Below are 15,621 nucleotides of genomic sequence, written 5' to 3'. Positions count from 1 at the left end.
GACCAGGGAGCTTTGGGAAGCTATAGGAGTCCATGAAGATCACCCTTTTGGACTCTGTCACTACTGCCCTCATTTTCCCCATGGAACCTCCTGCTGTAATAAACAAGTAGCTCAGTTATGGACACACAGAGAACACTAGTGTTAGCTTCCCCTCAAGAGTCTAAATGAGTACAAGCTGCTGCTTCTTCCATTAGCTTCCTAGCTTCCAGTCTCACATCATCAGATACACTGTTCTTTCCCCTTTTCAGGAGACAGTCACTGTGGGTAAATATTAAGCATTTTCCATTGTTTCCTGACCACCCTAAGTCTTCAGTTGAGGAGGACTCACTATCCTGGAAGAGACCAGTACACAAAGGCACACACTTGGGATGAGACAGAAGTAATTATACAGCAAATGCAGAGTCCACTGCTACATCTTGTCTAGTTCAAATTTGAAGTTCTAACAATCATAATACCAGCTAATACCTGCACACCAATGTCACTCCTGTGAAATGCACAACTGGCATGCTGAGGAAGTCAAGAAAGGCTGAGTCCAAAGGTATCTGAGTTGTTCTCTGCCACTGGAAGCGCATCTCTTTTCTCTGAGCCAGAGCTTACATTTGTTCTCAAGATACAGCTCTCCCTAGTTATTGCCTCCTCAGGTCCTAAAGTGAATGTGCTTGGTGTGTTTGGTAGTCTGCATGACGCGATTTGACCCGTCAGTGCTGTTTCAGATAGTCAAGAAAGGATGCCCTTATGGAGCAGAGGACATTCAGCATCACCTTCTTGTGTTCTGCTCCCCTGTGGAGTGCTCATCACGTTATAAGGCATCTCAGGAATCATAACTGTTCATTTGACAGCCTGCCACCTACTTAGACAAACCCACCTGGAAAGTGATAGACAAACTACATGGGGTTCTAAGCTTCCAAAGAGCTTCCAGTTTCACAGAATATTTGTGCTGTAAATAAACAAACATCCACATGTGCTCAGAAAACCTAGTGATGTTCCTCCAGTTAGTAATTGTTGATGTCACTGCTAAAACTACCTCTCTTAATGGGCAGCTCAGCAAAAAAGTCACCTGGTCCAAATGCAATGTCATGACTGCTGCTGCTGACACAGCAAGTAAAAGCCTTTGGAGGCTGATTGATGCACCAGAACTTGACATATAATTTCCCACAAACTTTATGTATCTTGGATGCTTTTGATAGCAGAGAAAGGCTGGGCCACGCCACTAAGTGCAAACGTTCCTCGTCATGATGGTGAGCAGAATCATTTCCCTGAAAGCAATTTTTTTTTTTTTTTTCCTAAATCTGCCTGGTCTTGTCCTTCGTTTCCTGCCCTGCAGCTCCCGGCCTCTGCTCCGGACCCCTCCCAGTGCTCAAGTCGACCTTCTCTGACCTGCCTTCGCCTCTGTCCTCTGCTTGGGGTGGAAGGGCTAGGGCTCCCGGCGCGTCTCTGGAGGTCTCGGGGAGCTCTCCCCGGTGCCAGCCGGAGCAGCGGCCTCTGCAGCAGGGGAGAAAGGAGCCGGCTGGGGCGGCTTCCCGTGCACCGCCGGCCGCGGCCCGGCAGGCGGCAGCAGCGCAACCCACAGCGAAGCTTGGGTCACGCCGGCTCGGCTCCGCGCCCGCGGGCCGTCGTGTGCTTCGCTGCGCTGCCGTGAGCGGGGGCCGCGTAATGTTCCGCGCCCCTGAGCCGCCCCGCCGGCAGAGCGGCTGTGCCTGAGAGGCGGCTGGGCTACGGCGGGCCCCGGCTGGGCGCGGTGCCATGCGGGGGAGCCCCGGAAGGACTGAACACGGAGAGATGTCCCGTCGAGACAAAGGGGTCCCGGAGGGTGAAGCCGCCCTCGCCGCGCCCTCTCAAAGTGGCGGCAGCCTCCCGTTCTCGCAGCTGCGCCACGCCGCCCCTCCGCGCCACCCCCCGGGAGAGCCCCCCAGGCGAGGGGTTTCCGCTGCTGGGGCTGCATGAGCCCTACCGGGAGAAAGAGGAGGAAAAGGAAGGAAGGAAGGTGGGGGAGCTGCTGTGCTGCGGCCAGGAGGAAAGCCGCTCTCCGACCGCGAACTGAGCTCAGCACCGCCGCCTGCCTTGTCTCCCCTTGCCTCGCCTTCCCGTCCCTCCCTCCTCTTCTCCTCCCCCCGCTCCCGCGCCTCCCCCCGCCGCAGACGGCTGTGAGCCCTGATGGTTTGCGAGCGGAGTTGAGGGGGCAAACTTTGAAGCCCAGATGCCTCTGGGGCTGCGCGGCAGAGGGCGGCTGCTCCTGCAGGCACCTGCCGCCGCCCTTCCCCCGGCGCTGCCGCCCTCCGCGGAGGTGGCCGGCCCCGTTGCCGGCGGCCGCCGAGGCGGCGGGCGCTGCGGCCGCGGCTAGGGCGGGCGGGCGGCGGGCGCGCCCCCATGCGGGTCCCGGGCTGGGGCGCGCCGTTGGCGGCAGGCGGGAGCCGGGCGGCGGCCGGGCGGTGCTCTCCCGCCGCCTGAGTGGGCGCGGCGCGGGACGGCGCGGGACGGCGGCGCGGGGTGCCGGGAGCCATGGGCTATTGCAGCGGCCGGTGCACGCTGGTGGCGGTGTGTGGCGCGCAGCTGGTGAGTGGCGGCGGGGGCGGCCCGCGGAAGGGGGGGTGGTGTTGGCGAGAGGGAGCCCCGGGAGGGGAGGGGGTGGCGGCGGGGCGGGTCCCGCGTTGTCCCGATGGAAAGCCGCGGGGCCAGCGCCCGAGCTCTGGGCGCGGGGCCGGGATGGGGGACCCGTGAGGTAGCAGGGTGGGACACAAGGGCTGCATTACAGGTAGTTTCGCGGAAGCTCTGCTAGGGAGGGTGCGGTGGGCGCACGGCAGAGTTAATAAACTCGGGGGGTTTTCCCAAGCGTTGACTCAACTTGGTACCTGATTTTCTCTGGCAAGCCGGCCGGCTTCGCGTAAAGCAGGGACGCGGCCGTGTCAGAGGTGATGCACAGCCTGCGAACAGTTTGCCATACAGGTGTGTGTGAAGTTCTGCCCGAGCTCTTATACCCACCCCCCTATGCCTACCCTTCCCCCAACCTTGTCAGACTTAATGGCCAGTGGATTTTAACGTTATGTCATTATGTTGTTACAGAACTAAACCAATTACATATTTATACTTACCTTTAGGAGAGACATGTGGCAGCGCTTGTAAGCTCAGCTACCAGTGAAATTAGACTGAGTTTAAAAAGTAGGCTCTGAAATAATGATAACAAAGAAGCTGCCTAAAAATAGATCCTTTTAGCAAGACAGTGAGACCATACAATTGTGTTGTAGCACCTTAGAAGAGACTGGGTTTTAAGTAAAGAAAATAGAGAAATATCTCTTCCTGTAATAGATACTTGGATTATTTTACTGTTGTGACATCAGATACATGATATATAGAATTCATGTGATTTGGATGCAGGGACATGCAGCTAAAGACCTATGAATGGAATATGCTCCATTTCTTATTTTCATTAGACCAAGTGTTCATGTGCTGGAAGCACCTTTGTCAAGCAGTTAACCTTATAGCAGGGAGGAAATAATTCACGTTACTCAGTCCCTCTACCTTGTACTGAATAGTTTTGCTGAGAAAGTGTTAGTCGGTATCAATAGCAACCAGCATTGTCACCAATTCCTCTCTTGCAGACAGGTACTAAGAGAACTACAGAAGACAAAACCCAGTAGATTTCAGGGACCAAAATCAGTAAAAACAGTACATAGGGAAAAGAAGATGTGTTAGCAGATCAGAAATTCAAAATGCCTATGGTCTTTCTATCTGTTATAATCAACCTTTAATCCTTTCATGTTCTGGGAAGCATGCTATCTGTATATACCCACCTAAGTTACCCGATTCTTTGTAGCTGCATGTGTCATATCAGATGTGATTTATTCATGCACACTGTCTAAAAAAAAAGAATCTTGACTAGAAGTAGTGAATCTGAGTGGAATGGTAGGAATGTAACCTTTTCCAGCAATTTGGAAACATAAAATTAATCCCTGAAGTTCTTCATATCCATGTAAGTTTCAGAGGAATACTTCTCAGTTTGGGTTTTTTGTTTTTGTTTTTTTTTTTTCCTTGCAAAGGAAACAAAAAATGGTTTAAACTGTACCTTTTGCAGATAAAAGGTTGATTTTATTATTTTTTTTTATGCATTCATCAACTAGGGGTTATGATGACTATGAAATGTACTATTATGTTAAATTATTATTGTTCTGAAAGTCTGTAAAGGAAAATGTATTTGCTAACTCATGGTGAGAAAAATACATGCAAAACTCATAGTAAGAACATCAACGGAAGTGCCCCATAGGAATGTATCAGCAGGTGGATAAGCAGGTAAGCTCATATAGAACTGTAGCATTACTGTAAGCTGAAAGTGGTCGTAAACTACAGGGTCAAATATAGATCTATAGTCCTATTTTAAAAAAGTAAATATTGTGTTCTGGAGTAGCTGAAGTGAACTTTTGACATCCTTTCATAAACTGAAAGCAAACTTGAAATTTTTTACTGAACAAGAAAAAAATGTGGTAGCAGCAACACAAACCTCTGAATCACACTCAGCCTATATAATGACATTTAGCTAGATCCAAAGCAGGAATAATCTTTTACATGAGAAAAAAGGCTTGTGAATGGAAAAAAAAAGATGCACTTCCTTAAAATCACGTCATAGTCTTTCATGTGCCATATGCCATCAGATGGGAACAGGTCATGAGTTTTAAGTCAAGGAGACTTAATTCTCCTAAGTAGGCCTGTGGGTGATAGATCAGTTGTCACTACTTCTTAGGTAAAGGCTACTTAAAGGAGCAAATGCTGTCAAGATTCATCCTAGAATTAGCAGCCACGTTAATGCCGATGCAAATCAGAGAGGAGGAAGAAGTTTTCTTGCCTGAGGAGATGGGCATAGGAGGCATTTCTAAAATGATAACCATACTTAAAAAAATGCAGAAAACTTCTAGTGTGAAGATTATTTACTACTGATACCTGAGTTTTAGTTTTAAAATGGTCATACTTGGAGTAGAAAATACACTTCCGTTTGAGGGGAAGAAAGGTTTCTTCCATTTTTTAAAAATATTTTCTTCCATCTCTGCAGAGCTAGGGAGTGGTGATCTAATTTATCTTTGTAGGCACTGTACAATAAATAATATTGAGGAATACTGCAGTTCATTAGAGAAGCCATTGCATACTGTACATGTATAAATGATGTAGATGTTGTGAATGGACAAAAAAAAAGTGGTTGTTTCAAATACTGGTGCAGGAGTAGAGCTACATCGACTTGAGAGACCCTGCACAGCAGAATTATTTTCATAAATGCATTTTAAATGTTTATAGCTAAGGCAGCATACTGTACTATCAGATTATAAAAAACCTCAAGGAATGTTTCTGTTCTCAAAGGAATACTGATCATTACTCCCCTGCTTATTAACATATACCTTCCTGTTTGTGCTCTCATTTGTACTATGGAAAACAACCTCAGACAGCTCATTTACCTTCACATTTATAGCCAATGAGAAGAATTAACAGCAAGTAAGAGCTAATTTTGTCAATGTTACAACCAAGGCATTGGGTTCTGTGTACACAGCTAATTATTTCAAAATATCTTTTAATTTTTTTTAAGGTACTAATTTTGCTCTCTGTTGTCCTTTGTCTACGTGAAGATAACCCCGGGCATAGGGGTTCTGTGTTTCTTCTTGTATGTCAACTATCCTGGTTACACTGAAGGAATTCTCTGCTATGGCATTTTGTGCTTTAAACCTTTTTATTTTTGAGTGTCACCTTTTCTATTAATAGCTTGCATGAGTAACACTAGTATCTTGTTGCTTAGTCTTTTTAATAGCAAGAGCAGCAAAGGTGAAATTGACAAGATTTATTGGGCTTTGTAGAAAGCTTCAAGAACCCCATGGAAACCAGTTTGGAACTTTATATGTGTCCACTGTTGCTGCTTGGGAGAACTGGGAGCAGTGGCAAAACAGTAAAAAGTACTGCATGTTTTCAACCTAGAAGCTCTTTTCTTAAAGTGCAGTGATGAGAAAGGACAACATTTCTTCAGGAAACTTGAAGTCTTCAGAAATCATTGCCTCACTGTTTCTATCTGTCAGACAAGGACTGCTGTACTCTCAAGGCTAATTAGATGAGAGATAATTCATTTTTGCATTACCTTTTCTCAGTTTCTATCTGAATTTACTGAATTTATTTATGTAATTTTATTGTACATTTTCCCTGTTTTTTCTTTTTCCTTTTTTAAGGTGTAATGCAGTTCAGATATTCCATACATATTAAAAAATATGTAAAATTTTAAACAAGCTGCATCTATCCCAGGGGCCAGTTAGTGATTCTGAGGAATTCAGTCTGATGCTATAAAGAAGCATGTATTATAATGGGCACAAAGTCCCCTGTTTCTGAAAATCAGTTTTTTTCACAGGCGTGAAAATGTATGTTTGCAGTCTCTCCTTATCCTCACTAACACCTTGCTGTTTGAGGCATAAGACACACAACCTGGTTTTATCTCTTTGTGAACTCTTCCAGTTACAGTTCTGGCTGAAGCCACTGGCCTGGTATGTCATTGTGGCCACGCAGAATGACAAAGGCATCCAGATTTGATTCCTTTTGATAACGTAGGCCCAGTCTTTATCTTTGCCTGGAGCTAGTGGAAAAAATGATTGAAAAACTAGCATCTTATATGGATATGTCCTTGTTCTGTGCTTTTCCACAAGTGAATAATGTGAATTAAGAGAAAATTCAAATACTTTATTTCAAAAACTGTATCAACTGAGGTTATTTTTATACTTACCTGTGATACCAACATCCATAACCACATATTTAGCTACCTTATTGCACACAGAGGTATGGATTTGATCTGTGGTGAGAAAAAAGTGGTGGGACCACGCAAACCCAGGAAATTAATTACATACAAACTGGGAAGTATTGCCTACCGCATCTCTTCTGTGACTTCTGACATCATGGAAGATGCCTGTAATCTTTATTGCACACTTGACGTAAGACTGAAGTGTGCCCTGTTCCTTTCAAAGTCTCATGTGCACTATAAAACAACAGTATGTGTAGCTACAGAGAACAGAGGTTGATTCTTAGAGAAAAAACTCTGCGTTAGTGATCAGTCCTGTAATGTTTTGGCTTGCCTTTTTTTAAACATGAACAGCAAATATCCTCATGCTTGTTCAGACACTTCAGGAATGGGGATCATAGCAACTTCTAGCCTCTATCACAAATCTACCTACAAGGTTTAGCACAGTTTAATACCATGAATATTCTTGCTTGGGGAAAGACCTGTGTTTTAACAGTTTGCAGGTTAAATTGTCTCTGGACCATCAGGATGTGAGGTTTACCAGATTAGGGTGAGGTCCCTCAAAGAGCAAAGTCGTGGCATTCACACCAGATCCTCTTTAGGATTAGCTACTGTACAGCTTTATATAATGAAGAACATAGTTTTGTTAGTACAAGCTCTTACACCATGCTTATCATCAGGGTATTTTCCAGTAGTACACAAAACCACTTCATTTGTGTTTTTAGCATGTTTGGTTTTTCTTGTTTTAAATTTCTGTCATGGGGAAGCAGTAGTGATTTTTTTTGGTGTTTATGCTTTTAATTGCTGGGGTTTTGGGAGGGTTGTTTTTTTCTTTTTGCATGTGTGTTTTAATTGTGTTTCATTGTCACTGTTGCCAATAGTTTTTCAGTAGCAGCTGTAGGAGAGAAGTGGAAAATTCTGATGACATGTACATGTTCCTACATTTTCTGCTAACAAAAGGGGAATTAAAGGCATGGGCTTTCCATGTGGAATTGAAAGTTATGTTGCTGCTCTTAGACTGCAGATGTGTAGGTTTATCAGTCTACAAAGACAGTAGAATTGTTTCTTGTGTTTTAGATAGTCCTTAAATATAAGTACTGCCTTTGAAATTGTGACTGTGTCAACAACTTGTGTCTGTGCTACCTTGAAGTTCTGCTTCCTGCTTTGTTTCAATTGTGATAGAAAAGTGTAAGTTTTAGTTTCATTGTATCCAAAACCATTGTGGTTCTACTAAGCAGTGAAAATAAGACAGTCGTGAATAGCAGACTTTCCACAGATGTATGTTCGGATGCTGTTGTGTAAGGAGATTTTGAGGTGTTGGTAGGAATATATAAAACAGGAACTTGATCATGAATTCAGAGAGCTAGCATCTTTTATTGCTATGAAAGAAATATGTAGCAACCTTTTTAGCTTTACGTGAGACCTTGGTAGAAAATAAACACTTTCTTCTGTTCTTGAGATAAAATACTGATGATTCATAACCAAACTGTTTGTTGGTTGGTTTTGGTTTGGTTTTGGTTTTGGTTTTGGTTTTTTTTCCTGGTAACTAGAGGTTGAATATAGTGATGCATACAAAAAGTGAATGTCAGAGGTAATGCTCTATTATGTCATTTAATTTAAGTAGCTTGATGTTCACTATGAATAGTGCAGTATTATTTTTTGTAAAAGTGTGAATGAATAATAATTGTGAATGACCAATTCAAGAAAAGTATGTTGTTTTAAGTTACAGGAGTAAAAGATTTCAGACCAGCTGAATAGCAGGTTTAATTCACTACTTGTTGAAACTGAACTTCTTCAGAGTTCAGTGAGCAGACTCAACATTCAGATACTGTGATGATGGGTAGGAGAGAAAGGCTTAAATGGGTTGAGAGGAGCTGAATAAACTGCCTGAATATAAGGACCTAGAATATCTGGTGAAGTTACTTTTCTTGTATAGCCATGAGGAGAATCTTTGACGGTAGGAGTTAATTTCATATTGACACAAATTTGTGCTAGCACCTTGAATGATGAGCGGCAGGGTGTTTTCTTGTTTTGTTTATTTTGGTTTGTTGTTTTTTTTTCCTTTTGTTCCCCCCCCCCCCATTTCTTTACAAAGAAGTATTAAGTAAGTGTTTTTAAAAGACACTAAAACCTCTCTGTATTCAGTGGAGAGAATTTTCTCATTTTGTAGTGAACAGAAAGGAACAGGTTCCACTGCAGAACAGTTCAAAGCAGAAACTTAATGTTTGGAGTCAGTAGTGACTTTATTGTCCCAGGCTGAGCTGTGGACATGTGTACAATGCAAGTGCAGCAGATAAGTTTTGTAAGCTACTACTTGATGACTTTTTCCAGTAAAGAATCTAAATCCATTTGAGGTCTTTTCAGTATGCTGATGCATCATATGACATGGGTCTCAGCATCTAGTTTCAGTTAGCATGAAGTTTTGACTCCCTGGACTTAGGGACTTAGATTCAGCCAGTATCTGAAAACTGCGTTTTTGGTCCCATGGTTCCACTGAGCTGAAGAGATTATCCTAGGTGTAAAATGCCAAAAGAGACAGTTATGCCAAATGACGCTTTAAAAAAAAAAAAGTATGTCAGAAATCTTGACTTTCTGACGGATCTTTAATCTCCTCTCTGGTCCAAAAAGGACCCTTCAGAGGGCAGGTCTGAGTTGACTAACATTATTTCTTGCCCTAAACTTCCTTGTAGATTTGTGTCTTAAAGGAAGCAGTCCTTCAGCTTAAGTAGGCTTCTCAGGAGGGGCTGGGAGAGGAGGAATCACAGGCCCATTGTATACTCTTTTGCCATTCACAGTACTTATTATTTACATTTTCCTCCTCTTGCATTTTCAGTAGTCACTAGTGGACTTTTTGGTTTTAAAGGTGACTGTGATCTGCATATTGAGAAATGCTGTTTTGGAAGGGTATTTATGTCTGCATTGACTGCGGAAGGAAACTAAAAAGCCTGGCTTCACCAGGGCAATTATCAGCTTTTGTGTATACGTCCCATAACAGCCCCTAAAATTTTAATGCTAAAATCAAGTGGATAAAACAAATTTTTGCTCTCTTTGGGTTTTGGATGTTTTTCTATAGCTTCCAACAGGAGTGAGGAGGAAGACAGGGATGGCTGTAAAGAATGTGTAATCATAAAAAATGCACTGAAAACAGTATTTTTAACGCCTCAAATAGTTTATTTTCATCCAGGTTTTTTTTTTTTTTCCAGTTATAGTGAGTAAAAGAGAAGGGCTGTGAAGTGATACCTGGGCTGTAAAGTAGAATGGACTCTGTAGTTGAAATGACATTCCCATTCCAGAGTTTATTTTCTCCCCTCTCCCCAGATGTACATGTACCAGCTGGATGGCATTGGAGAATTGTTTCAGCATTTTATCGTTCTATAGCCCTCTGATAGAAATGACATTTAGAAGAAAAATTACTGATTTCTGTGTTCACTAAGAAGTAAACATGCATAGCTAATAGTTCTATTCACCACAGATCATACTTATGCATTTTTAATAAAAAGTTGATTTTAATTCATACATAACTTATGAGAAATGTTTATCAGTTTAGGGCTCTGCTGATTCCCACTTAAATTTTACATATATCCAGATACCTTGAAATGTCTTTCATTTGAGGTTCAAATTTAGCTTTTATAGACAAACTTGGTTCTCTGCTGCCTACATGATGATGTAATGTATGTAAGAAATGCTGCTTATTATACTGATTGCTAAAATCAGTAAAAGTATCATTTATACAGCATAAATGATTCTCAGATTTTCCTATGCTGTTTGAAGTAACAGCTTTCCAACACGGTTTCTTTGTTTTTTTTCTTTCTTTTTCTTCCCCCCCCCCCCCCCCCCAGCTGGGATGGTGGACTGCATCTCTAGTGACAAGTCACCAGTTACATGTAACTGGAAAGTTCACAGTTATATGAATGGGAATAGGAAAAGTCTGTTGTATCCTATATTCATGTCATAACAGATTGAGGTCTGGTTTCCTCCCCCTTCCTTTTCTTATGGAGGAGTTCCCATTAGTAGAGTCTTGTACAGAAGGCAGTATGTGAGGTTAATTCTATAATTTCTGAGATGTGTTGAAATGATGATACCTGTCATGTTTGTATGTCATGTTACCTTTCAGAAGGCAAAAATGCAGGACCATCTGCAGATGGTGATGGAAAGGTTCATGCTATCTCATTTATACATGTAATGAATATGCTCTGAACTGCCTTATGGAGGTGGCTGCCTGCTTCCATCCACTGTATAGGGATCTTTGAGTTGCTGCCCAGCTGGGAACAGAACTGCAGCTTCTCTTCTGCTTGTACCTTTATTTACTTCATTATATTGTTAAGCCTGCTTATCTTTGTATGAAAGAAAATAGACTGTGGAACTTTTTTTTTTTTTTTTTTTGAGTGATGCATAATATTACTTCTGTATCAATGGAAGTCACGCTAGAGATCTAGAACAAGGGGCAAAGGGCTGCTCCTGTTCACTTTGAATAGCATTTACTGTCTCTCTGTCTGATCCCACAGTAATGAATTAAATGGGTCTAAAAGAACAAGATGGAGATAAAGGGTCTTGAATCTAAAGTACTGACTAATACTTGTGTAAGAAAGATTAAGTGTTTTAGGAAATTATGTAGCTCCTTTCCAGGTGATTCACACCATGGGTCAGTTTACTAAAATTCCTTTAAACTTCTTCATAACTACTAATTGGCCCTCAATCGAGTATATTCTTATTGTTTGAAGATAGAAAGCTTTTGTGAGGATAGGAAAATAGATGCTACCATGTCTCTTCAGAACAATGCATGGATCTTTGAAAAGCCATTCTTCAACAATTAAACAATATGTGAAGTTTGCAAATTTTTTGCCATGACCAACAGTGGCTTAGCGTTTTTCATTATGCTTGGTCACAGTCTCTGTGGCAGGCTGTTCTATTACAGAGCACAGAAACAAAAGGAGAAAAAAGCCTGTTGTGTGTCATTGTTGCCTTAACAAAGCCACAGATAGATTCAACTCAAGATACTGTTCATTGTGCACTTGAGCCACCAGTGACAAAGGTGCTGTAAGTACCACTGGATATCAGGCAGTCCTATGTCATTACATCACTGTTCAAATTGGCAGAGCAAATGTCAGTAAAACAAATGAACGCATTAGCAGCTAAAGGAATGCAAAAGAGTAAGAGGCTTGTCTGGAAAAGAAAAAAAGAAAATATGGATGTTGTAAAGTTGATTTTCCTTTTTTTCTTTCTTTTCTTAAATTTATTTTTAAGTTCTTGGCCATGCCTGTCTTGTGTCCTTGAGGCTGGTTAGCTTTTATTTTCTTTGACACTAGTAGCAGTTACAGGCAGTGACAGCATCTGGTAACAAGCCAGATGATGGCACTGGTAGTGTTAACATAAGACATGGACTTCAGTGTTTCCTGAAAACAAAGCTCATTGTTTTGGATTTTATCAGACTGGCTTTCCTGAGTGTGGAGCTGGCAGTGAATTTGGTACCACAAAAACCTGGAGCTGGATGCAATATTCCGCAATTTTTTTTTTTCTTTCTTTTATTTTTTTTTTTTTTAGATTAAAGCCATCATGCAGGGGTAGGGCTGTAATGGCAGGTACAGGAGAAAGCTGTTGGCCTCAACAGCTGGAAAGGATGGTATTTTCTGTGTTGTGCTAAACTGCTTTTTCAGATGCATAATAAAAGTTATTTATGGACACCGATAAAGTATCTGTTGTGTAATATCACAGATAGGCATAAGGACAACAAAAGGCAGGTGTTCTAGTAAGCCCTATTTGCTGCAGAAATGTGCTGTTCTTTGTGAATTGAAATTAAAAAAAGTGTGTAGGGGAATGATGTGTTTTTTTTCCTAGTTCCTGGCATTTTGCAATCATTCTTGCTTTGCAGTGTGCTTACGAAGACAATTATGTGGGTCCCATGTCAGTATTATATTTGTCATGACTAGCACCTTATTAGAGGACAGCTGCTCTTCTCTGTCCAGCACATACACATAACTACCACTGACAATAGAAGTTATGAGTGTAACCCTCCTCTGTGTTACACTGATGAGGGATTCCGGAGCTCTCATGGTTTCAGTTAATTAACTGCAGGAATGAAGCAGTGATGGATCTGGGACTTATTCACGTACTTGTTCCAAGTGCTGTGGCTGTAAGATTTTGAACTTCCAGCAGTTATTACTTGGCCCTTGTAACAGGTGACTGAGAAGGGTGCTGTCCAAATACAGAAGCATCTGAGTCTCTCAGGTTGTGCTGAATGCCTACACTAGAAGGTCAGATATTCAGGTCCCTATCAGCTTAGGGCAGCCACAAGGAAGACTGGTGTGCTGTGGATATTTCCAAGTTGTAAGCATTTTATGGTAACTCCTTAGTCTCTCTCATTCCATCAGGATTAAAAAAAGGATTTCAGTAGATTTATCCAAAGTTCCTCAGATGCTGTAATGGTGGTTTGGTCACTGTCACTTCTGCTGAGAACTGGACCTATTTGGAGCAAAGAAGAATATAGATGTGGCACAGTACCATCATAAAGCCATTAAGAGCTAATGTAAACTCATCCAGAGAAAACCATTTGCAATGAACTAGGTTTGTTGGCCATATCAAATCCAAGAACATATTCTCAGGAACCACCTCTTGGCATTTGGCTACTGTAATGAGTTGCATGTGTGCAGTCTTACGTGCTTGCTTCTGTCAGCTCAGATCTCCATAGCTCATAGTGGCTAGCTCAGACTGGCTTAGGGGATGTAAACCCATGCCTCTGTGTTTATGTTGATTTCTCGTTTGTTGCTGTTTTATGTTTGCTTTTCAAAATTTGAGTAAATTGGAAGTTCTGCAGTATTTGGGGTGATGTTTTTTTTTGAAGGTGAAATCTATTAGTCGTAAAACTGCAGCATCTCTTCCAGACAGTTTCCTTACTAATTTAAGACAAGACAGTTATTCAGAGCTACAGTGATGAATGGATTGAACAGTTGATATTTGACATTTCATTTTATGATTGCACCATTTAAAAATAGCTGGCTTTTGACATGCTGGTAGTATGTTTTTATATGAATTAGAAAATCTAGATTTATAGTAAGTAAATTCCCTGTTGCCTTTTAGCTTGAGGTCTCTGGAGAATGACCACAGTCTAGAACCTAGCTGTTCTGGTGTTCGGCGCAGGTATGGACACATTCAATAAAGGTGGCTTTGGAAGGTGGGGACTTCATTTACCCTCATAGCTGGACTGGTTAGGTGATTGAGAGAAACGTGGAATAGCATCACAGTCAGTGGTAAACTTTAAAAGGAAACAAGTTTTTAATTGTCTGGGGTATTTTTAATCTCTATAAAAGTGGAAACTGGTGCTACAAACAGGTGCCAGAAAGCTACTTTAGAACCTCACTCTCTGAGGCAGTTTGGAAGGTATGTCTGTCATAACTGGAATATATGGGAGATACCAGCCTTGTATTTTAACCTTGCTAGATTTCAGGAGAACTTGATTCCGAGCTTCTGCCCTCTGCACCCCAGGCCCACCTGCATGATTTAGGACAAGATTTTGCTGCTCTAACAGATGTCTCCCTGTGTTTCTAGTGCCAAGCTGTGGCTGGGATCTGGGGAAGACTGATGAACACATACTCAGTGTCCTCTGTGTAAGCTGTGAATGGTGGCATCCAGAGGGCCAAGAAATGCTGGCACTCTTCTTACCTCAACACAGTGATGGCTGCCGACTTGGCCACATTCTTGCAGTGCTAAATGATTTCACAGTGAATTGCCTCAATTGCTTATCTAAATAATCCAGCGGGAAGGTGGAGGAGGAGGTTTGTGCTCACTCAAAGACTTGAGACTCTGGCACTGGGTTGTCTCTGGTCTTCTTTAGCAGAGAGTTGTAGTTTAGAGCTTTTATCCCATTTATTTTGAAGATGTGAAATATGTTGGGAGGAGTGTGCTGAGGCATGCTTACTGGGGGAAGGGATGAGTAATCTCCCAGGACCATTTCCATGTGCAGCATCAACAGGAGTATGTGATGAACCTGTCTCTATGAATGATGTGGTTCCTGAGAATTCTGTCTTCCTAATTGTGCAGATCTTTCCTAGAGCAGCATGGGTTTGTGCTGTGGGTTTCTTACATAAAGTTCAGCCTAGACCCAAGTGATCAGTGTATGATGGTGGGTAACTATGCAGTTCCACTAAAAGTATGGTACTCTACATCATAACCATCCTACAGCTTGTATAAGGTCAGCATTCTAATGCAGCCACCCGAATCGCTTTAGAACTTCAAATTTGATAAAGGTAAAATGTGCTTAGAGAATATTTTTTAAAAGGTCAGAAAGTAAACATGTTTTGTTTTTTTTTTTTTACTTAAGTTGAATTTCAGCAGGTCTAAGGTTAAGGTGAGGGATAAAGAAAATCTCTAGAATTATGTTATACTTGACAGAATATTGATCAGTAATTGTCTTGACAGGAGCTGATGGTGAGCTGAAAAGCAGTTTTACAAATTTACATAAATATATTTGATTGGCACTTCTTGTTGTTATGTTGTTCTGGCTAGATTTTTGGGCCACGGTTTGCTTCCACATTAACGTTTCAGGAATGTTAGACTATCCTTATTTTTTATTAAACATAGTTTAGAAAATTCTGTTCTTCAGTTAATATTCCTAATATGTAAGAAAATAAATGCTTCCTTGGACATTCTTCATTAAATTAGTAAGTTAATAATGTTTTACACGGTGGTGGGTTTACTAAATACCCCACACTGTGAGTAGTGGTACCATAAGGAAGTTGGCCCTGGAAAGGAAAAGCATTTCTGTAGGCATTTAATAATCCCTTAAGGAAGATGTGTATCTACTAAGTTCTTATCAGAAGTCTCCCTATGATTGCAGGAGTAATACAAGGTCTTTCACTAACCAGCTGGCATAATCTTAA

The 15,621-nt window shown here is 41.9% G+C and overlaps 1 protein-coding gene across 4 annotated transcripts in view; it reads left to right on the top strand.

Annotated features, from left to right (window-relative positions):
- Positions 1 to 2,361: 2,361 nt before the first annotated feature.
- Positions 2,362 to 15,621, top strand: part of NKAIN2 (sodium/potassium transporting ATPase interacting 2) — a 555,084-nt gene continuing 541,824 nt past the window's right edge. For 2 of the 4 annotated variants that reach the window (XR_008972171.1, XR_008972170.1), the window contains exon 1: positions 2,362 to 2,553. Coding sequence is in view for 1 of the 4 variants with exons in the window: in XM_057409393.1 (XP_057265376.1) it covers positions 2,500 to 2,553 (54 nt within the window). In the remaining 3 variants the exon portion in view is untranslated. The remainder of the gene's footprint in view (positions 2,554 to 15,621) is intronic. The other 2 variants (XR_008972173.1, XM_057409393.1) reach the window with 2 other exon arrangements.

This window comes from Pezoporus wallicus, unplaced genomic scaffold (genome assembly GCF_028554395.1).
Source record: "Pezoporus wallicus isolate ANWC-B61680 ecotype Strahan unplaced genomic scaffold, APGP_CSIRO_Pwel_v1 contig_3817, whole genome shotgun sequence".
Taxonomy (NCBI): Eukaryota; Metazoa; Chordata; class Aves; order Psittaciformes; family Psittacidae; genus Pezoporus; species Pezoporus wallicus.
The sequence above is the reverse complement of the archived record's forward strand: the minus strand, read 5'-3'. Positions and strand labels throughout refer to the sequence as shown.